The following is a 24266-nucleotide window of genomic DNA, read 5'->3' on the forward strand; positions in this document are numbered from 1 at the left end:
TTAAAATATACATATTGATTTAACTCAGCAGCTTTTACAATCAAATGTCTCTCTGCAGTTAAAAATCCCAAGGACAGTATAATCAAGACTCTGTGTGATTTCCATCTTTATGTGGCTTATTTTTTATATTACTTTTATTTTTTCTTTAAAGACTTTATTTTTTTAAAACTTTCTATTTCTGTATATAACTGTCTATTTTCCTTTTCCTCTCTCTTCCAAGCCTATGCTTATTTTTATACACACTGTAAACCATTTAACAACTTACTCCATGTGAATCTGCCTTATTGTGAATCTATTGCTGTAAACTACAGTGGTCAACTCTGCCCATCTCAGATTTTCAACATGGTGGAGATAATTTACCACCATCTCTGGGAGCCATGCTGTCTGCTGACTCTGGGAGGCAGTGGGTTTATACTTCTATCCAAGCAGCATGTAGCCCAGAAACTTTTTTTTTTGTCTGTATTAGCAAAGGCTAAATCCACCATGCAGCATAATGTGCAGCTTGGAGATGCCTCATTCTCTCCATGCTGCAGGTCAAGCCCTCACGCCGCGAACCCACCACAGAGTAGCTCAAGCCTGCAGGCTGCGGCTGGCCTGAGAGCACAACTAGGAAGCTGTTTTTAGCTCTGTTTTAGAATGGTTTTTGTTGTTGTTGTTTGTTTGCTTGCTTGTTTTGTTTTTTTACGCTTTCTCAGGTTTTAAGTGGAAACTCTTGACCTATGTTTTAGTGCCACTTGCCGGCTACAAACAAACAAACAAATAAAACCCTGCTTAGTTTTCTCCCAGACAGTGTGATGCAGATTCCACAGGCTACTGGTCAATGGGGCCTGTTCCCATGCAAGATGGTCATGGCATCATAGTAAGGGTCTCAGATCCACAGGTGTTGTATTCACGGCATTGCCTAAGTACAGTACTCTATCCAACAGATATGGTGAAGAAACATATTTACTTGATGAGAGGACTGATGGCAATTGGGCAGGTCCATCAATAATGTGCCTTGGTTTGGAATGTGTTTTAGGAAGTTCTACAGCTTGAGAGGCAGATGGGAGGACAACTCCTAGAAGAACCAAAGGCTCTTCATTTTAAAGGCAGCATCCACAACCTGCGTCTGTCCATTCATGACATCGCCCATTCCCTCTGGAAGAGCAAACTGCTGGCTAAGTATCAAGTGAGTCTACCAAGAGACACCAACTGCATGGATACAGATTCAAGACAGATTATTGAGATTTTATAGTCATAAGATATTTCTTGGAATTACTTCCATACCAACGCTTATTTTTCCAAAACAATATAGGGCCAGCATTCTTGAAAAATGTCCAATAAGCACATTTAAAGGAATGGTTTTCAAAGTATTCTTTTTAAAGTAAGTGAACTGTTATTTTAGTTTTTAGTAAGTTTGTTTTCAATGTACACATTCACTACATTAATAGGAACATCCTCAAATTCATCCATAGGAGGAAATGGGGCACTGTTACCCTATCTGACATACATTAGGCTTCCTTCCATATTGCTAGCTAGCACATCACCAGCACATTGAAGGAGCCAGAGTTTGGAGAGTGACAATATGTCAGTGAAATAGCATGTTGTCACTCATTGGTTCTGGATTTACACCAGAACCTCAGCCTACACTGTGTTCTTTAATGAATCCTTTCCTTGGCTTAATTGCGACAAGAGTATAGGATTTGCTCTGTACAGTAGTTTAGATTGTTACAAATGAGTATCTGGTATCGGCTTGGTGCTTTTTAGGCCAAGGATTTTTTTGTGGTGAATGACTTCCAACTGGAGCAAGCTTTAGCTGCCCCTGCCCTGGGCAAAGGGAGCCTAGAGGCATGAAAAGATATGAATCAGCACTGCATCCTGTGGCTAGCTTTGCTGTTCTCCAACATGTCACACCAGGGATTCCTTTTAATGAGAAATGGAGTTTGAAGCATTTATTTTAGGAACTTTCTAAGCTTTCTAAAAATTTAGGAACTTTGTAGGCTTTTTAAAACATCTTATATACAATGACTGTTTTTCTAAATGAGAGGCAGGTAGCCTGGTTTGTTGTTGATTCTAGAGCTTGACTCTGTGGGTTCCAGGCTCAACACACACACTTCCTCACTGTTCAACACTGGCTGTTATTTAGCCTCTCTGTACCTCTGCTTTCCTGTGTGAAGAGAGGTGAGGCCATATTTGCATGTAGGGCAATCATGAGCCTGGAGGAGGTGAATCCTGAGAAGAGGCACCTTTTGATGGGTACTTCCCAGCATTTGTTTGTGGTTACCACCCCCGTATCTTACAGGAAATTCCATTTTACCACATCTGGAGTGGCTCTCAGAGAAACCTCCACTGCACCTTCACCCTGGAAAGACTCAGCCTAAACACTGTGGAGCTGGTTTGCAAGCTCTGTGTGCGACAAGTAGAAGGAGAAGGCCAGATCTTCCAGCTCAACTGCACTGTGTCAGAGGTAAGACATGCTAGGGATCTTGGAGAGGGTTTCAGGGAAAAGAATGGCTAGAGGCAGGCAAAAGCTTTCCTGTGGAGGTGACATGGAGGACTTCCCAAGCTGGTTCCCATGTGTTTAATGCAACTGGGAGAAGAATCATTTTCCAAAACAATGTTTTCCTACACCACCCTTTTAAGATTCATAGCGTAACTTACAAAAAGAGGTCTGAGAACAAGACATGACAGTAAATTCCTATAATCCCCAACACTCCTGAGATTTACGCAAATCCAAGGCCAGCTTGGCCTAAATCGTGAGTTGAAGGCCAGCCATGGCCACTAGTAAGACCACCTTTTAAAACACTAAGAGATAAACACAATGAGATCTGGACTTCAAATGCAGGTTTTAGTGGTGTGCACGTGATACTTTCCACCAGCATTTTTCAACTGCTCTCTCTGCCTTTCTCTCAAAGGGACTTCTGTCATTTTGTCACAGCCATGTGCTACTGAGTGGTACGAAGGAAAGGGGTGCCTGCTGCTCCAATTTTCTCCACATTGAAAGGAGAAAGCTTTTGGTCTCCTCCTTTCCTTCTCTCCCCTCCATCTCCAAATATCAGAGGATATGTCCTTTCTCAGGGTGGAGAAGATACTCCAGGAATAGATGAAAATCCACACCCTTCATAGCTGTCACATTTGCCTTTCTCTGCTATGATTTTCACACACTCAGCTGGGCATTTTTATACATTCATATTCCAGCAGTAACAATAGTTGCTGTTATTTCAAACCTCTCTGTAAGGAAAGAGGAGGTACCCATGACCTTATCTGTCCCCTTGGATGCAAAGACTATGGTTTGAAAAGCGGTAAGCCTTCATGTTGGAGGAACAAAGGACGAAGAATAAGCCAAATGGTCAGAAAGCTGCCCCTCGTGGCCCCTTGGAGCTCAGCTCCATGCTGCTGCCTGAGCCACAAAGCCCAGGAAAACTACAGCCGGCAGTGTATGATTTAAAATACTTTTTTGTCTTGTGCATAGTGATGACTGCAATGTCAGTCTGTTCAGCCTGTCTTGCGCCACATGTCCTATTTAAAGATGATCTTCCTTAGCAAACGAGGCGGGGGTGGGGGGAAAGCATGTGAGCTCATTGAAGCTCCAATCTTCTTTCCCACAGCCTGTGAGGTGCAGTCATCCTCTCCTCCTGTAGTTTCATGAGACTTTTGACTCATAAACAACTTTAGTCACAGACCTCAGTGACATTCATAAGGAATGATCTCTGTGTCAGGGTGCCATGGCAACCGCCGGGCCTTTGGATGCACAGCCCTATCTCCCAGGCACACAGCACCACCCCTGCTGGCTTCGGAGGGTGTTTTCACTTTCCTGGCCCAGCAGGTCTGCAAAGTTCAATAACCACCCAGCTCAAGTGACAACAAAGGCTTCGGAATTTTGGAGGGGGGTGAGGAGTCTGGCCCTTTGATGCATGCTTTCTGTTCAGCATGAACATTTGCTGTGCACTGAAAAGGTGGATCAGATGCAGCCACAAAGAAATGAGAGCTGCTCTGAGTTCTCCCCCACCAAGCCTGCTAGCTCCTCACACAGAAAGGGCAGTTTTGCAAAGTGTGATCACAACTTAAGGACTTCTTTCTGGTGCCAACACAGAAAAGATTATTGCTTTTGCAACTTGGCAGACAGCTCAGAGGCCAGCCCTGTAGTCACGCGCCAGGCATTTGCCCGTACGTGACAGACAAGCAAAGGTACTGAGGATATGGAAGAAGTGACCAGACTAGGAAGGACTTTGGGGATTAAGGGCACTCTACTGCTTGTACTTCCGGGTCACTGAGTTCCACCATTGTGGTTTGCATTTGAATGCAGTTTGGGTTTTTGGAGGAGGGAGTAGGGATCTGGTACTGATGCTGGAGCAATAAGAGGCTCTATATGGATGAATAATGGGCTCTGCGGAGTCCAGTGATCCAAGTCCTCATCAGAAACTGAGAAGTGGTCCAGTATGATTCACAAGTGTAAAAAATAGAGAAAAGGCTTCATTTATGGCTACTTTCTTCTGAGCCTTGCTCCTTCCATCACAAGGCAAGTTAACAGGTTCGAAGGGGTTCTATTTCTAGTATCATATCCCCCTAGAGTGATCTGTCCTCTTAAGAATATACTGCCTTTTCCCACTAGCCATCGACTAATGAAGGTTATTTACCAACAATCATTTATAAAATCATACAACTCTGGGCCTCTTGAGCCTGGAGTAAAACCTTTTGCCCACCACAGAAACCAGCCTGTACAGGGCACGCACCATGGTTTTCTCAGGAATCACCACCTGTTCTTCTATGTTTCCTTTACCAGATGGTCCTCAAAAGCTTCTAACTGTAGAGAGGAAGTTTAAGAAGGAAAAATGCCTAGAAGCCTAAAATATTGGTGTGAATGAATGTCAAGATGAAAATAATGATGAGAGACACTTCACTTTTTCTTTCTTTAGATAAGGATGGGGTGACAATGTTGTCCAAAGTGAAAATATGGTACAAAGAAGGAAGAAACACTTGGATTTTGTTTTCGACTTTGATGTCATTTTAGTTTTACACCAAGGCCCATCACAATGAATTCCCAAGTGGATAGTTCAGTAGGAATGTACCCAATTATCTTCCCCTTTATCATTTCCTTATGCTTAACCTGGCATACCATTATTTGTTTGTGCTGTTGAGAAAATTCAATACATGAATTTAAGAAGTGTCATAAACAGAACTTGCTCCATGACACATAATCACATCCACCATTCTTGTTAATGGAATAACTGGCTTTAGTAAGCATTGCCTCCCCAATCTGTGGGATACCTAAGCATCAGATGCCCCTTTCTCAAAATATAAGATACACCTCAGATTGCAGAGATGGTTCACTGGTTAAGCTGCTCTTCCAGAACTCCTGCATGTAATTCCAGTACCCACACTGCAGTTCACAACCTCTGTAACTCCAATTCCAGGAAATCTAGTGTTCTTTTCTATACTCCGGGGCACCATGTACAAAATGGTACACATACATACATGCAGGCTAAACATCATATGCATTAAATAGAAATAAATAATAAATCTCAAGATGTAAAGGGATTTTGTGGGTACCATGGTCTATATGAAGAAAAGTATCATCCACCTAAAGGTGTGGCTGCAGATGTACTCCAGTAGTAGAGCACATGTGTGGTGCATGGAATGTGTGTGATCACCCAGAACAGATGTTTGGGTAATGCTGAAAAATCATATGTTTAACTAAGAGAATTATAACATCAAAAGCAGATGGTACCGATATCATAGAAGATTATTGTAATAAACGTTCTGTGAGAGTGATCTCTACTTTCCCTGGAAGTAAAGGAGAAGTTAACGGCAGCTGTAATTACTACATGAAATTTAAACATAAATGGATACATGTATTTTTCTGATTCCCTTAAAGGTATTATAAAAGTATACTGTCAGTATAAGTGTATTACAGAGCTTGTTTCATAGACACAGAAAGACACGGGCAGAGTAGCCAGGTTAGGACTTAGGACAATGTCCATATAAAATAGTGCTGGCTCCTTACTCAACAAAATAAGCTGAGTGTGTGAGATCTTCCTGAGATCCATGCCTACTTTAAACTGGCCTTTCTTTACCTTCAAGGTTTACCCATGAGGAGAATCAGGCCTTCACTCATATTTAGGTGGAAGGAAGCACAACACACTATTCTGCAGGTGGAGCTCAGGAATGGGCTTCATTGTCCCCCTACCCTAGCAAAAAGTACCTCCTCCCACTTCAGCAAACAGTAACTGAGTGTGAGGTGAGTACCATAGGGGAACCTGTTAATAAACAACAAATAGCATACTCTGCCTGCCACGAAGTTTAACTGACCGAAGGAAGTTGCAGCCTATCCAGTTTGCATAGGGCTGAACCTGAAGAACACTGAAGGCCTCCAGGTAGGGAGTCTTCAGTACACATGAGAAGGAGTGTTGCAGCACAGGCCCTTTAGGCCAGATTCTGAGACATTTCCCTAAGGGATTAAAGGAAAGCGCACGTGAGCTGCCAAAGGGCTGCTCCTAGAAGTGGCAGTAGGTACAGGAAGCAGGACAGTCTGCAGCCACTGAATCCCATCAAGTATCACCAAGATGGCAGCCTGAAAAGGTAGGGGTCAGATTGTGAAGTGAGGAAAGCAGAATTGTAGGGGGCCCCTGCTCCAAGAAAAGTTAGAGCTCAGTTTCCACCTTCACCTCTGGGGCTCCATGCTGCCCTAGGCAGAGGGTGTACATATCCTTCACTGTTTAATCAAAATTAGTGAGTAAACGTTTAAAGAAAAACTAACACCAATTCTTCTCAAACTATCCCACAGTTTTCAGTAAAAGGCAGTTTTCTAAGCTGATTCTATGACACCAGCATTGCCATTTAAGACAATCAGACATACACATAGCTATGGACCAATACCTAGGACAAAGATGACACAAAAATTGTCAACAAAATTCTGATCAAGAAGATTTGTCTCAAAAACTAAAGGATGGCTTAATACCTGCAAACTACATACCATGTATCATATGGATAGAATGAAGGATATAAATTATATAAACATCTCAGATATAGGAAGGCATAACACTATTCAACAACTCTACATGTTAAAAAACCCTTGAACAGATTATATACATAGAAGGAATATACTTGAGCACAAAAGAATGTATGGTAAACCCAGAACTGTATCATACTGAGTAGGGAAAAACTGAAGGCATCTCCTCCCTTACATTTCTTACCTAGCATAATTCAAGAAGTTTTATCCAGAGCAATTCGGCAAGAGAAAAAAAGGAAAAGGCAAACAAATAGGAAAGGCAATTTTAATGTCTCCCTTATGTTCATGGTATGATTTTATCCACAGAAAAACAGACTCCAGAGAGTATTATAATTGATAATTTCAGTAGTCAGATACAGAACTTACAAAATAAATAGCTTATCTATACATTAATGAAGAATTGCAGAGAGAAATCATGACTACAATCTGGTTTATAGTCACCACAGAAGGAAAAAAATACCTTGGAATAAACTTAATGGAGGCAGTAATACCCTCTACATTGAAAAGTACAAAGTCCTCATAAAAGATACTGAATAACACATATATAAGACAGACAAAACTCTCATGTCCATGGATTAGGACAAAATAATGTTCTTAAAATGGCTATGCTACCCAAAGTAGCCTTCAGGTTCAACACAACCCTGAAATTCATAAGGATTAAAAAAAATAAATTTTTAGAGTACCTAAAGCAGTCCTGAGTGAAAATAGAAAATCTGGGGGCATCACAATACCTGATTTTATGACATACTGTGAAGTCATAGAAGCCCAAACAATACAATATCAGCATACAAACAGACACATAAACCAATCAAACATATTGCATCCTAGAAACAAATCCATGCATTTACACCCAGATACTTCTTAACAGAGGCACCAAAGATGCACATTGGAATGATAACAGCCTCTCAATAAATGATGTTGGGTAAACTCAACACATGAAGAAGACTGAGACATAATCCTCCTCATCCTATACAAAAACCAAAACAAACTTGATCAAAACCTAAGCATTTAAACCTGAAACCTTGAAACTACTGGAAGAAAATACAGTGAAAACATGTCAAAACCTTGGTAAAGGTGATGATTTTCTGGGTAGAAGGCCAAAAGCACAGGAAATAGAGCAAAAATGGACAGCCAGGATCACCTCCAATTACAAAGCTTTTGCACAGCAAAGGAAATATTCCACAGATGAAGGGTTGGCTACAGAATGGGAGAAAACACATGCTAGCTTTAAACATGACGGGTTCTTGTCTGGAAAATATCAGGAACTAAAGAAATTATTCTAAGTTTTAAAATGAGAAAATTCTGACCAAGACACTTCTCAGGAGAATACGAACAGCCAACAAACAAGCCAAAAAAGTGCTAAGTTGGCCACCAGGGAATACAAATCAAAACCACTGTGTGATGTCACTCACCCCAGTTAGGAGGGCTATGATCAAAGTGACAAACAGTAAATGCTAATGAGCATGTGGTGAAAAGGGACTCTCACGCTGTTGATGGGAATGTAAATTAGTACAGTCATTATAAAGGTGCCTGAAAATAGTAAAAAAAAAAAAAAAAAAAAAAAAAAAAAAAACGGTCCACTGTACGATCCAGCTGTCCCACTTCTAAGTATAGAACCAGAGGAAATTAAATCAGTATGCCCAATCAAACATGGCTATATACCTTTGTGTATGCAGCACAATTCATAATAGTTAAGTCACAGATTCAGCCCAAGCAAACCCTCAACAAAATAAATATCTTATGTATAACAATGGAGTATTACTCAGTCATAAAGAATAATGGGATCCTATAATTTGCTGTGAAATGGCTAGAACTGGATGGAGGTCATTAAGTAAAACGAGCCGCACAGAAGAACAAATCTCCGTGTGTGTGTGTGTGTGTGTGTGTGTGTGTGTGTGTGTGTGTGTTCCCCTTTCTCTCTCTCAAACAAAGAACAACAACAAAACACTGACCTGAAAGTGGAATGAGAACTGGAGACTGGAAAAAGTGGGGGTTAAAAAAGAGTGGTGAGATATGATCACTTCACCCTCTATGCTTGTATGAAGGGAGACCATTAGACATTGACAGTTAAACACATGTTAAAATATTTGGATTGGGGAGATGGCTCAGTTGATAAAGTGCAAGGATCTGATTTTGATCGATAGAATTCATGTTTTAAAAAAAAAATCCAGACATGGTACACCATGCATCAATAATCCCAGAACTGCGGAGGGGAAGAGACGGAGAAACCTTGGGCTCCCTATGCTCAGTAGACAGGCAGCTGAGCCTTGTTGAGGAGATCTGGACTAATGAGAAATCCTGTCTCAAAATCTAAAGACAGTACCCGAGAAATGACACCCACAGTTGTCCTCTGGCCTCTACATAAAGGCACACACATACACATACACCCATGAATACACACACACACACACACACACACACACACACACACACGGGTGCAATATTTGAAGGTTGGAACTTCATGTGAGAGGAAGGACATTAAACCCTTCCCTCAGTGAAGGAATAGGAAGAGAGAGGAGCGGGGGAGAGTAGCACACATGAGTGAGTTCTGTAGGAGGACAGTCTGACAGGAGTGTGCAGTGGGAAACAGGCAAACAGTAGGAAGTTACTGTGGCCAACGATGATAAGGAGACTCTTTGGGGACAAGAGTCAGTGCTGCACAAGCCAATTCCTCCCTGTACAGACTTTAACCTCCCCTGCCGTCTAAGGGCAATTAGGTGGGAATGTACTTGAGGAGTTGTAGGTTTCCCTTCCAGGCCTAAAGAGTAATTTTCCATAAGCGAGTAAGAGAACTTGAACCTGGGCGAAGTCTCTAAACTGGGGCAACAGTGTGGGACTGCTCTCTGCTCCCACACACCAACACACCCATGCATACTGCTGTGCTCAATAGAAGGGTTGCAACACTTGAATTCTAACATCTCAAACAAGAATCCACTAATAAGCATTGCTACATGCCCCCCAATGACTCTGCTTGCCTTTTTGAAGCCCTGTGACCCTAGAGGTTATGAACTCATGATTTTTGGCAGGCCTCTGTGCCTGAGGGGAAAGAATTGCAGGTTGTGAGTCTCATCAGAGCTTTCTAATCCTGTTGGATACTTCTGAGCTGCAGCCCACAGTCTAGCCATGGAGCCAGAGCTAATACAGAGGCGCCAGTGGATCTGTGTGCCAAGCTATGGATTTTGAGCCCTGATACACTGATCACAGCCAACACTATTGTGTGTATTATGCAATTTAAAAGAGAGAGAGGGAGAGAGAGAGAGAGAGAGAGAGAGAGAGAGAGAGAGAGAGAGAGAGAGAGAGAGAGAGAGATTTGCTTTAAAATGGCCCCAAACTGCTTGACGGGCCCTGTTCAGAAGGATTATAGAAGTTGAAAAAACAGTACTGGCCACTGATCCCCCAAATGCAGGCCACCCTGTGGGCCACACTTGGGATGCTGCCAGCTGAGACCCCACCTGCGCCTCGGAGCTCCAGCACTGACAAGTCTGCAGAGACGTTAGAATCAGGGCTGGACATGGGGGCTCCAATAGCAGTGGCATTGACCCCTCAGCTGAGCACTTGGCAGGATATCACAAACTTCTGGATGGCCAGACCTCTGTGACTAGTGTATTCTCCAGCAACCAATTGTACACACCAAGGAGCTACCTGCTTTAAAAAAGGGGTGACATTCAAAGCAGATTTAGGAGATCTCCTGTTATTGCTTTAATGGTTCCCAGGCAGCATTTCTTCTTGCTTTCAGACCAGCAGAAGTGATCAGAAAATGATTAGAGTTTCTCTTGCCGATGATGAAATTTAGATTTTGCATTTGTGCTGTTTTATGAGCTGAAACTATTTTAAGAGCCAATTTATGGTTTTCTCTACTAAAATTGGATTAAAAAAATAAGCAAGGAAGTTCAGCAATTAGACGACACCATTAGTGGCTTACCCTAAAGCAATATTCTGTGTTTACCATTTTCTTTTTTAAAAGTTTGTCTTAATTTGATATCTCTTAGCCTTGTCCCATTTTATCAAGCAAGAGCCAAAGGGAGTCACATTTGCAGGGCTAGATGGAGTTTCCTAAGTGTTCACCCAGGGCATGCCTTTAGGGTTAGATGGTTTCCAGAAGCTCTTCCTCGTCTCAGATCTATTTATTCATTCAGAAATAACTGCCCCATTGAACATTTTAATGTCTAAACCTTCTGGAACACAGACATCCCCTCTCTTCTCTCTTGGAGAGTCTCATTAAAGGAACCATCCTGAAATCTCACCAGAGCTTTCTGTCCTGCCCAGTCCTGACCAATGACCCTTGAACACAGGCTATGCAAAACTACCTCCATATGCCCCCCCCCCCCCCGTTTCCCAACTGCCCACAGTAACCCACTACTTTCAGGCCAGGAAGAAATTGTCCTTCCTGAAGAGAACAGAACTCATTCTCTGTATCTATCTCAATTTATCTCGAGTAAGGCTTTGTGTTGATTGATTCAACAGGGATTGAACTTGTCTTCTGAAAATAAAGTTGTGCCATTCCTGCAGGAACCTACTGGCATCGACTTGCCTCTGCTGGATCCTGCGAGCACCATCACCACTGTCACAGGACCAAGTGCTTTCAGCATCCCTCTCCCTATCCGGCAGAAGCTATGCAGCAGCCTGGATGCCCCCCAGACAAGAGGCCATGACTGGAGGATGCTAGCCCATAAACTCAACCTGGACAGGTGAGTGTGTCCAGGCTTCTAGACCTGTTGCTGTTATTTAGCGGAGGTCTCCAGGACTGGAAACAGTTAGATAGAAACAGCATTCCTTTTCTTTTTCTTCCCATTACATATCTGTTTACATTTTCACTCTGAAAATATGCATTAAGCTCTTTTAGACCTTGTACCATGAGTTTCCAACAATTCCAAGAGAAGTTCTGGGTTACATGACATTTATCAGTATTAGTCATGATCTCCTTTGTCTAGCTCATGTGCTAAGTACTCCTAAGTATAATCGCCAGTTGAACAAGACGTAATGTGTGTTGAATAATTTACATTCTCACACAGCACTTGTATTAAGTTATGAAGAGACCCCGGGAGCCTCTACTTTGTAAGATGTAGCTGTCACCTCCAAACAAGAGATGTGGCATGACCTGTCAAAGATCATCAGAGCTTGCGCTGGACAGAAAACATAAGCCTCTTGATTTCCTGTTTAGGACAAAACCCACCGACACATTGTCTCTTAAATTATCTTATTCAGAGCTGAGGTTAACAAAGTTAAACAGCACGTGTCCTTTCTGGGGCTGATCTAATTAAGTATAGAGCAATCATTTAGTAAGGTTCACTACAATCCACAGTGAGACCAAAATATTTCAAGAAAGACAGGTTTAGCCCAGAAGCAGAGGAGAAAATAATACTGTAAATAGACCTGGAAATCACACCTTTTAGCATATTTTCCCATTCCTAATTACAGGTACTTGAATTACTTCGCCACCAAATCGAGCCCAACTGGTGTGATCCTGGATCTTTGGGAAGCACAAAACTTCCCGGATGGAAACCTGAGCATGCTGGCAGCTGTTCTGGAAGAAATGGGAAGACACGAAACAGTAGTGTCCTTAGCAGCAGAAGGGCAGTATTGACCATACTGGAACTGAAATTGAGGGACAAAATTACACAGGGAGTCTGTGTCCAGGGGAACCACAGCTGAGGAGAAAATCCAGATGGGACCAAGGCGCTTTTCAGGCAAGATGGCAGCAGGAAAGGTGGGGGACAGATATAACCACCAAGGTACATGCCCACTTCATTCGGACAGCACCACCATGGGAGTTAAGAAAAATTGTGTAAATTTGTACCTTGAATTTAGAAATCAATCTAATTTTCTCTTCGTTGGGCTGTATGCTGTATGGTACAGGATCTTACAGTTTCCTAGGAAACGCTTTTTATTGCTATCCAGATGTATGGATAAACTTTCTTAACAAACCCAATTTCTACAAACGTTGTTTACATCAAATTGGACAGGGATACAGACACTGTCCATGGCTTGTTCTATTTTTGTTCCAATCATTTGAAGTTGAAGCTGTGGACGGTTTGTTGAGTCTATTTCAGATTAGTAATTTACAGAGAAATCACAGACTTTTGCTACAAATCATGTACATCAAGTGTCTCAGATAATCCTCCCATCAGTGTTCTGTTTCTGAAACTTGTCGGACCAGTGTTGGCATTTGTATCAGGGAAGTGGAGACTCTAAAAGGAGGAATTACCAAGATTCCTTATGCCATGGGGGAACCCAATTGGTATCCTTTGGGAACAGAGCTGCAGCGTTGCAGGGAAGACAGTGATCACGTACCTCCACACAAACATTTCAGTACCACATGTGTTTGTAATATGCTATTTCAAGTGTTTTTTAAAAATAGTATCATTGTTATTGATGAGTATTACAAATATTCTAGTATAAAGATTTTCTTTTGTTTTAGTTAGCAATACTGTTAGTATTTGGTATTGACTAGACCTGCCTCCCTCTCCTGCGTAAAGAGGTGGACGTGGTCACCAGTTTAGTTCCATAGGCTTTGCTTCCTTAACCTTTGATCTACCATTCTGCGGTGGAAACTGAAATGCTCACTGGCTATGTCTGCTCTTGCAGCTTGCTCAGGCAGTCTTTCTGTTCTGGGTCTTATCATGAGGAGGGTTCTCTATGTAAAGCTCATTTAATATTCTGGCTATCTATCCGAGAGGCAGTGTGGTTTGTGGGCAGTAGTTCCTGAACTAGGAATCAGGGAGCCAATTATCATTCTGGAGTTGCTCGCTGGCCATGTGACCTTGGGGAAAACACTGAAACTCACTGTAGCTCATTTTACTTATCTGTAAACTATGGGGTGAGATCTGATCATCTCAAGTTTCCAGAATGCTAAACTCCCATTGTGATGCCATCAGTCTTATTCATCAATTTGACGATTATAAGAGATTCTAGCCTGGACCATTCATCCAGCCAGCCTTTTGCTGGAATACATTGCATCTTTCAGGCAGTATTGACTTGAAAAGGGGATTGCTTCAACATGCATATATTTGTTTGGCTCTCTTGTCTTTGTATCATGGTTGCATGATGCTGTTCACTGAGAGATGACATCTTTTTAGTATCATTGTCTTGTCCTCTGTGGGTGGAAGGCTACACTCTAGCCTTCCAACTAGTTATAAATCTACTTTACTCATTTATTGATCTCTGGATCTCAAGACCATTTGTACAAATACCCACGCAGCTGAAGGAATTGGTACATTTTTTCTTCCTTTATTAATCTTTGCTTTAATAATATTCAGTTGTGTTTACAGAGTTTAATTAGCTCTTTTATCCTACAAAATGTTAGTTGTGGAAACGATGAGTTTTCCTTGGAACCATCACTGCTTCTTTTAATACAGGATCTCCGTTCAGCAGACAGAGAATAAAAACTAAGCAGCCTCAGTCACAGTTAGACAAACAGGGAGCACCCATGTCCTTAAACCAGAGCCTTCAAAATATTACTGTGGCTTACTCTGGGGCTGGCAGTATCCAGTACGCAGAATAGATTCAAATTAGAGGTCATTTTGCCTGTTTCCTCTCCTATTCCTGTTCTTGATATTCTCTGACTCTTCCGTCCTAGTCATTAAAGAACTGTGGATGCAGTTGTGGAGGCTCATCATTCATGCTGTTTATCTTCTCTTTTAGATATGTAGTCTACAATCTCATTCTCTAACCATTAGACTATTCACATGTAAAACTCCTGGTCTAAGGGGAATATTGTACTCCTAAACAAGTTCGGTGAATGATGTCTATAACAATCAGTTTGTTTTAACATTTAAGAATTTAGACAGATATTCTTAAAAAGCAACAGGAAAAAAGAATTGTCCACTGCTGCCTCTGAAACAAATATGAAGATTCCTTTTCAGTACTGGGATTTGGGAATCATTATAGAAATCAAAACCTAGAGATCTGGCCTGGATGTTTGGTGTAACTTCAATGTTTTGTAAAAAGTAGAGAGGAGAAAATGTGTTACCATTCTGGTTAATCTATCCTAAAAACTGCTAAATCACCAACAGAAACATTGAATATAAGTAGAACAACGTTGTTGACGCTTTTGAGGGTCCTCTTGTTCAAGTATATAGAGATACTTGCTTCTTGATTCGGTTTCTCACAACAGGAATAGGAAGAATGACTGATCTCTTATGAGGTACTCATTGTCATAAAACTACTTTCTATCATGTGAATGATAGAAACTACAAAGTGCATGTGTGGTATTTTCCTTTGGAGAAAAGTAATAGTAGTTAGATCACCGCTCTCCAACACACAAGGTTCACCTGCCACAGCTCATTTCAGAGGGAGCAACATTGTCACCTCTGTGGCATGTCCACCTTCCACACAGCCTGAGGAAAGCGGTACTTGATGCCCTTGGGTAGAAAAACTAATCATTTGTGTATGGTGCCATCTAGTGGCCTGCTACATAGTTACTTGGCTTCATATACAGCTTACTAAAAGTTGACAAAGCAAGTACCTACAGAGTTTGACAAGAGATTTGTGACAAATAGACATGGAGAGATTTTCAAGTGTTTACTTTCCTTATTGTAATATTCACTCAGTTAAATCACTCATTTCAAAATTTTATGAGTACATCATCTACTTGTTCATACATATCTTAAGTTACTTTCTTATAATAGACATATATGAAATCTCTATAAGTGGTTGAAAGTTGTCTTTTTTATTTAAGAATCCCATTGGGCTTTGCATATTTGAAATCTTTCAGTTCCAAAATACTACCTTTTAGAAACATAAACTGTATTCATTAAGGAGGTACCCCCATCCCACAGCTACACACACACACACACACACACACACACACACACACACACACACAACACAGCATCTCCTTGACGGTTTTGAGATATATTCTTGCTAGGTATCCCAGGACAGCCTCAAATCCATAATCCTATTCCCATAGGTTCTCCAGTGCTGAAACATTAAGCATGTACCATTACCCCTGCTTTTCAAAGCTTTGTATTTGTAAATGAGAATCCTGTGTCTGTGGAAAGGGAAATTGTGGCTGTTGATTAAGAAGAATGACCTTCAGATCATGCTGATCTTCTGAGATTATGAATGTAAAGGCAGAAGCTTCATGTTCTCATTTTTTTTCTCATGACATTAATTCAAATTGACTTGATAGCTGAGTACAAGGTGACGACAAGCGTGTGTCAAGGAACTCACAGCCAAACATCTTCAAAGCAGACATATTACCTCTGCTATACAAAGGCTCCATCTTCACCTGAGCAAATTTTCATATCTTTAAGGAAAAGATTCTTTGGGAGATGAGAGATCCAGGATCAAACTGTATTATTAGCTATTTTCATTTATGCTATGATTTTTAATCATTTTTTAAATCATTCCACTATCAAAGAGTAGAGACTTTTCTTTAGGGAAAAGTCACAATGACTACATTTAGGGTCTTCTAGATTTCTAGAGTCCAGATACCAGACATTCAGTGGTTTTAAAGACATTTTTCCTAAAATAAATTGAAAAGGGAACATTCAGAGGGTGGGATCTGGACACGCCACTTCTGGAGAAAAGCAGGCAGGCTCTTGTCTTACATCTCCACGCATCTCTGTTGAGGACCTGGCAGCTGTGCTCTTGGGTCACTCCCACCTCCATAGTCACAGGATGAAGGGAGCTTCTAAGAATGATGTTCTGTCCCAGAATCCATCCATCCATCCAATCCATGCTCTGGGGCTACGCAATGTAGAACCAACTGAAGAAGTTGTGATGAAAGTAGAAAGATTTACTTGTTTCGAGTCTCCAAGATGAATGTGGGTTCGTTCGAGCTGAGCAATTGCTCTGGACAAGTAATCCATTCATATGCAGTGTTGATGTACGTCCAAGGCCAGTGGCAGAAAGAAGGACTGCAGAAACACAGTGGGGGTGGAATGAGGCTTGAGACATCTTTTTTAAGAAGATTTGCTAATCAGAACATCATTGTTCAAACCAGTCACTTGTAAAGATGATAATGGCCAATGAGCATCTTATTTTATAGATCCAAAAGGAAAAATATTTTTATTATTATCTCGTTAATAAAACTGGTTTTGCCTTCCGAGTGCCTCGTGGGACCAACTATCTTATTCCTTTAGTTTTGTATTGTTTTTGTATTTTTAAGTATACTGAGCTGACATTGACTGAAAACCTTGTAACACTTCTTCTGTGCAACGAAATGCCATTTCTCTGCCCTCAAGAGATCCATTTGTGTCACCTCTGCTTATCACCTTGACAGGTCCCCTATAATATTTTTGATGGAATGGGGACTATGGGGAATATATACATTATAACCAATACTAATTTAAGTTTGTGGTCATGTAGACTACATAAATGTTTCCAAATCTTGACAATTAAACTCATTTTTTAAGAGTGGAGATGGCCTGCATGTACCTGGATGGAGTATCTCTTCAAACTAACAATCCAGCTATGGATCCTTTGCTATTATTGGACAGATGGTTGCCCCCCGTCCTTTTTTTCTGAAAACTTACTGTGATAGTCTTCAGAAAGTCCAGTGGGCTTGACTGTTTCCTTTATTGAGCTGTGGTGGGATATTAATGTGGCTCATTCAACCAAAGGTATTTTCTGCCAGAGGCCTATTTAAATGTGGTTGGGGAGGTATCCTCAGGACAAACACACTCTATAAACATAATAGCAGGCAAACCCAATGGGATATAAGATGCTACCTGAAAGTCTTCAGTATCCTCAACTGTATATTGAAGGGATCTGTCCCAGGAACTTCCAAAATCCTAAATTGGATGTCCCTGCCATATATGGGACGGTCATGGCTCAACCCACTAGTTGTTCAACAGAAAACCAGGGAGTGTGTGAGATACAATCAGCTGTCCACCAACCATGTTATTTGCTATGGCACAACAGCTTTTTCTGTATTTGAGAATTCGTGCTATGGAAGAATCATAAATTGCAGGCAACAGAACTGTTGGGCCCATTTTAAAAAGCTTAAACTCTGTGTCATCTATATATACCAAAGGCCTAATGCCATGGAGCCTGGTGACACCCAGCAGTGGTGACTGTGAACTGTGGGCTGGTTGTACTGATCAGTAGCCTAAGGGTGATGAGCTCTTGGCCTTTGATCTTCACTCAGCACTATGAAGTGGTGACATCAAAGCTTCATGACGAGCTCTATGCTGTATGTTAAACCAGTTTTAAGACAGCATACAAAGCAAGGGATCCACAGCCAGTAGAAAAATGCCTTTGCTGTTTTTGTGTTCCTCCGGTCATTAATAGGACCTATAACTGTACACATATGGATTCTCATATTTTTCTTCAGATCTTGGAAAAGAAAGAGGAACCAGTTGAACACATGACTCGCATTCCTTCTTTCACTTTTTTCCTAGACCTATTATGGGTAGTGATGCCCTCACCCTCCAGCCAATGTGTTTAGCCAAGTTGCAGGGAATATTATCACTGTGTGTGTGCACTTGCGTGTATGTTGGATGTCACAGTGTTGTGTGTATTGAGCTTAATATTGAGCTGTAGGGAACCAGTAACCTTCCTCTTTGTTCTAAAGATGAAAAACCAATATTCATCAGAAAACAATCCCCAGCTTTCTGCCAAAGAAAGGCTGGGTCACCCTCGGGCTGTCTTCTTTGGACCAGCTCAACTTCATAAGTATCAGGTTGAAATTTTATGCTTTGTCAGTTTTTCTTTATTTTTTTAGCAAAAACAACACAACCTTGGCTTCTCAGATATGGAACACTCCTTTGTTATAGAATTCTGTCTTGCTGTATCTTCTATGCAATTCCTTTTCTAATGACCCCTGGTGGCAGAGGAGTGCTCTCCAGCATTCCGCGCATCGCCTTGCTGTGTGGTGGAGGTGAGGGATACCAGCTTTGGGCGTGCCTCTTTTCTCTCCCCAGTTGCCTCACCCAATTTTCCTGCAGTCCCCTTGGTTTGTAAATTGCCTGCATTTATTCTGTCAGCCAACATGTACAAAATGTAAGAAAGAATTTTTAAACAGGTAATAAATTATATTTATAAGCAACAGAGAGTGCCTGCTCTGTTTCTTTATAATATGGAAATACTTCGTGTCAGGAATTATTGTGAATTTCTTCAATAAGTTGAAAGCCCTTTGGGTCCTGTTTGAATGGTAATCATAACCTTCCTCCATGGTGGGGTGAAGTTCTAGAAGGATGTTCCTCCAACATCATTACACACTGCAATCTCTGGGCCAATGCCTCCAATCCACCTCTGGAGACTCTGGTTTCTTTGGTCTGAGTGCAACTTGAACTGTGAGTGTGAGAAAGATTTCAGGTGATTCCATCCAGCAGTTAATAGAGCATCTTCCAGCCCCTGCATCAACATTTTTCTGGAGCAGATTTTAAACATGCTCATGCTCTACACTCAAAGATCCAATCTCAAGTGGAGTTTGTAAATAACTACAATAACAGGAAAGTAAAGGCAAACTCCACAGCCCAGCCCTGAGCTCTTGTGAATCCCAGATGTGTGTCTGACACAATACAGGCCTGCGTTTACTCTGGTGAGAAAGTAGAACATGTCTAGGTTTGAGGTGGAAGACGGCTACGCCTCTGAGGAGGAAGAGCAGAGGCGGCTCGTTCCTCAGTGACAGACGGGTCTGGAGAAGTACTATAGGTTGACTGCCATCTTCCCCTTGACCTTATCCTGGCTAGCAGACAAAGGTAAGTCGCTGCACTAGAGAGGAGAACATTCACCTCCAGGAGCTCCACAATGGTGACAAACTCGGGTATTTGTTCAAGGGATAAAGAAGTAAAGAAAACATGTCAAAGGGCCTCGCATAGACTCGACGGGTTGTCTGTGGATAAAAGAATGAAAATTTGATTAAGAAGCAAATAAAAGCAGTTGGTCACAGGGAAACACACACATGTTCCCTAACAGAGTTCAGCCTCTGCCCCACCTTTGAGCTTCAATAGCTAGAAGTTGCGTTGACAATGCCACCAGAGTTTGGAGAAAATGCAAATGTTTTTCAAGGTCAAATCAGGGAGTCCTCATCCACTGCCTATGAGGTCATTAGAGTCTTGAGATTGACCTGTCTCTGAATCCATCCTCAGTGTCAATGTATGGTAGTGGGTAAAGACTCTTCCTCTGTCTCAGAGACCCTCTGACTTGGTAAATATCAGAAGCTTGAGTGGGAATTACATAGCCCAGATAGTTCTCCAGATTGAAGAGATTTCTGAACTTCGATGCTATTTCAGATGAGAAAACAAACCTTCCTAATATAAAGTGACCCACAGAAAGTGAAAACCCCACTTTCCTCGGCCAATTCTGATACTTGCCTTTGAGTCCTGAGAGAGGCTTGGCTTGAACCATAACATGCAGAAGTTGGAGAATAGGAAATGTGGGTTCCAAAAGCAAGCCTCCTCAGGCTTTGAGCTGTTGTTAGCCATACATCCACCAAAACTGTCAGAAAAGAGGCTGGACTGATGAGCAACTACAATGCCTCCACCACGAACTGCTATATACTTTATATATTCATCTTATTTTTTTAAAATAAGAGCCCAGAGGTATAGCAGGAATCTTAAATGATCTTATTAATAAAAACAAACCTGAGGCCAGTTATTGGGATGAATGCTGGAAGACCAGAGAAGCAGAACAAGCCACAGCCACCTCACCTTGCCAGTTCCTCAGCTGATCCTGTTTCCTTAGACTGGAAGCTTCTGTGTCCCCATTTGAATGGCTCTCAGTTGAACTGCTGCTCGAAAGCCTGAAGCTTAACCAGCTAAAAGCTTAACCCAGCCAAATGCTTCTAGTTTCTGGTCTCCATGCCTTGTATACCTTTCTGCTATCTGCCATCACTCCCTGGAATTAAAGGCTCACTTCTTGGGATTAAAGGTGTGTGTCACCATGCCTGGCTGTTTCCAATGTGGCCTTGAACTCACAGAGATCCAGAGGGATTTCTACCTCTGGAATGCTAAAATTAAAGGTGTGAGTGCCACCATTTTCTAGCCTTTGTATCTAGTGGCTGCTCTGTCTCTGATCCCAGATAAGTTTATTAGGGTGCACAATATTTTGGGGAACACAACACCACCATACAGAGGCCATTTTTATCTCAAGGTACAGATGAAAATATTGGGGCTCACAGATTACATATCTCTGAAGAATCATGAAAGAAAAAATGAGGGAATAGAGCTAAGTTAATCTGCATACCAAATATTAGGGTACACTCTCTTGGCACAAGTGCAGCAGACTAAAATGCCAGACATCAGGACTTTCAATCCTTGGTTACTACGTCAGGAACCATTCTTACTGTCCAACCCAAACAGTCCTGGGCTTCCTCCATCTTTCCAATCTCAAATAGATCCCCTCAGAAACAAGCTTCCCACTCTGCCCTCCAGACTCACACTCAATGGAAGAGCAACCTTGTCCCCTCCTTTCCCTCTGCAGAGGACTTCCATGGCAGTGCACTTGAGTCAAGAACAAGGGTCTCATTCCCACACACACAGAGCGAGCCAGTCTCTCTCACACCATCCCGAGGCTTCCTTACTGTCACCGTTAGTCCTTGCCCTTCAGATCCTTAGGTCCTTCAAGTCCATCTTTAGATCCAGTCCTCTCCCCCATTGACTTCCTACTCATTATTGCATGGCCCTTGGAGAATTTGACCCTCTTGAAGCTCAAGAAGTTCAAATCTTCTTGAAGCTGCCGCCATCCTGCTGATTTCAAAATCCACAAGAACAAATCTAAAAGCCTAGCCTCTGGGCTTTCATGACCAACAATCATGTCCACGAATTTAAGCCTACCATCTCAGATGACACCCTCTACCTGTCCTCGGTCTAGCTCTTCAAAATCTGGATTTCAATCACACCCCGTCTCAGTAAGCACTAGCACATTGCATAAGCACTATCAGATGCAGTTTCTTTCTCTTTAGTGACTGTGTCTTATGCCCTACTCTGGAGGTCCATGACACACAGCCCTTTGGCAACAATTCTTTTCCTGGGCACACTGATTAAACCCTAAGATGTCTCTGTACCTATATCTAAAGTGAGATTTAAAAAAAAAAATCACAAGCAACCAAAGCAAGGGGTGCCATGAACCTGTACTAAGAACTGAGACTAGGTGGGTGCTTACCTAGGCATTTGTGCATTAGGTGTCACTGCTGGTCTCAACTGCAAGGGGAAGAAACAAACTTCAGAAGTTCAGACTGAACCCTATTCTCACAGCACTGACTCAAGAGTGAGCCTTGGTCCTTGTGCAGCTCTGGGGTCTGCTGACCCACATTCAGTATTAACAACCTCTACTGGTCCTCAGTGTCGCCCACGGCCAGCTGGCTGCTTCCCCAGTAAGCTGGAATTTTCCACAGGGAAACTTTACACTTTCTTCATTTCTCTCAAACCACCAGCTAGCCACCCCCCACCAGACGACTGCATTTCCGAAACGAAGAGAGTGGAAGGCATCAGTCCACACCTCCCCTCCTGTCGCACAGTGTACACATTCGCCTCCTCTGCCTTCTTTACTGCTGCCGCCTTCCCACTTGCGGTCATGAGGTCATTTCCAAACCAAAGACAAGACACAACTATGAGACAACAGTCATAGTTCTTCTATGGGGGAATGACACCATTTATTGAAGGAAATATGAAAACAGCTCATACACAATTTGTAACAAATACAATTGTTTGTTCCCTAACCCCGAATAATTACAGTATATACAAATTCCATAAGGCACTGGTTCCCCCTAAAGAACACAAATGAGACTTCTTTTGAAACAGAGAGAAAAGAATACCCCCACATAGTGCCAGCTTTTCTCTTTAAAAATACGGCATTAGTTTATGTGCCAATTCGTTCTAATTGTTAAATAGTGTCATTTTTTTATGCAGCCCCTTTCATTTCCACTGTTTATGGGACTGGGGGTTTCTGGGGTGGTATAACCACCAAAACATGTTCGAATTTTTTAAAAAATGTATTTTTCTCACTGCCTTTCCATCCACAAAGTGTGAGAACAGGTGAACAATATAAAATTCCTGATGAATATGCATGGCCCTAGGAACTTTACAGTCAGTCATCATTAAGTACTTGTTATCCTTGACTACACACCAATTGAAATGTGTCAAAGAATTCCCTGCAAATAAAATCCCAGCATGCCATCTAAGAAGCTTTCTGCTTGAGAATATAAAAATGGTCAGGAGTGACTTCAGGGTACTCTGTCCAAGAGATCAGGCATGGTGCTCACTGCTCTTCATTTGTGAGTTAACAATCTACATGCTTCCATAAATAAATATTATGTTTCATTTAGGACTTTATCATCCATAATATTTTACTCTCTAATCCACATACTAGAGTTGTGCCAGACTCCAGGATGAACATATTTACATATACATCTATATTTATATAATATATACACACATACATCAACCATAAACTTGAACATACAAAGCTTATCTAACAATAATTTAGGATTCCTTTTGGGGGAGAGAAATTAGAAGTAAATCTTACTCTTTGAAAGAGCCCTGAAGGTAAGCAGCAGTCAATTATATTAATAATTTGCAGGAAGTGAAAGCAAAAGATAAAATAACTTTCATTTCTGATATGCTAGAAGTTTAGAAGTTATCATGGATTATTGGGAAATGAACAGGTAGTCCTTAACAACAACTTAGTTTTATTAAGTAGATTTTCATAAGACAGAAATTATATTCATAAATAAATTATAAATTCTTACTTCATTGAAAATTGGTAATAACTGAATGGATCTTTTAAAGTATCTCAATAATTTCAAGATTTTCATATTGAATAAATAAGGTTGATAATTAGAATGTAAGCTGTGATTTTTCCCTAAGCAACAAAAAGAACGATGTGGATGAGATCTGGGCTCTCTTAAGTTTCTCCCCATTCTTCACTGGAACCCTAGAAATCTAGTAAACTTTATGTCATCAACAGCCTCACCACAAAACATTCTGGTTTGATGTTATCAGTGTTTTAAAAATCTACTGATAAGAAAACACAGCTTGACCTAAGAGGTCCCCACAACCTCAATTAAACCTAAGGAAAACTAAGTAAAAAAAAAAATCAAGACATACTCAGTTAACTAGCAAAATGCTTCCTTAGGTGTTTATAGATGGACCTCTCTAGGCACTAAGGTTTTTTTTCTCCCAGGCTCAGAGGACTGCCACACTTAGTTTACAAATATATGGGGAAACTGTCTGTGGTAAATACAATTTAACAGAGAAATGGATCTTCAGTGGCTCAGCTTCTACTGGCCTCAGTAAGAACAAAATCTGATGACCATTAAATTAACAATGTGCTGTTTTTATTTTTTCAAATTCAAGAACCGAGAAAGTTTTCTTTCTTAGTGGAAAATAAA

At 41.4% G+C, this 24266-nt stretch overlaps 1 protein-coding gene across 2 annotated transcripts in view; it reads left to right on the forward strand.

Moving 5' to 3' along the window:
• Unc5c (unc-5 netrin receptor C) overlaps nt 1–13292 on the forward strand; it is a 350025-nt gene extending 336733 nt beyond the window's left edge. For both annotated transcript variants that reach the window (XM_059265033.1, XM_059265034.1), the window contains 4 exons: nt 1019–1168; nt 2282–2446; nt 11498–11676; nt 12407–13292. In XM_059265033.1, the coding sequence (XP_059121016.1) occupies nt 1019–1168; nt 2282–2446; nt 11498–11676; nt 12407–12572 (660 nt within the window). In that variant the 3' untranslated portion in view covers nt 12573–13292. The remainder of the gene's footprint in view (nt 1–1018; nt 1169–2281; nt 2447–11497; nt 11677–12406) is intronic.
• Nucleotides 13293–24266: the final 10974 nt, after the last annotated feature.

The sequence above is a fragment of the Peromyscus eremicus genome, chromosome 6 (genome assembly GCF_949786415.1).
Source record: "Peromyscus eremicus chromosome 6, PerEre_H2_v1, whole genome shotgun sequence".
Lineage (NCBI taxonomy): Eukaryota > Metazoa > Chordata > Mammalia > Rodentia > Cricetidae > Peromyscus > Peromyscus eremicus.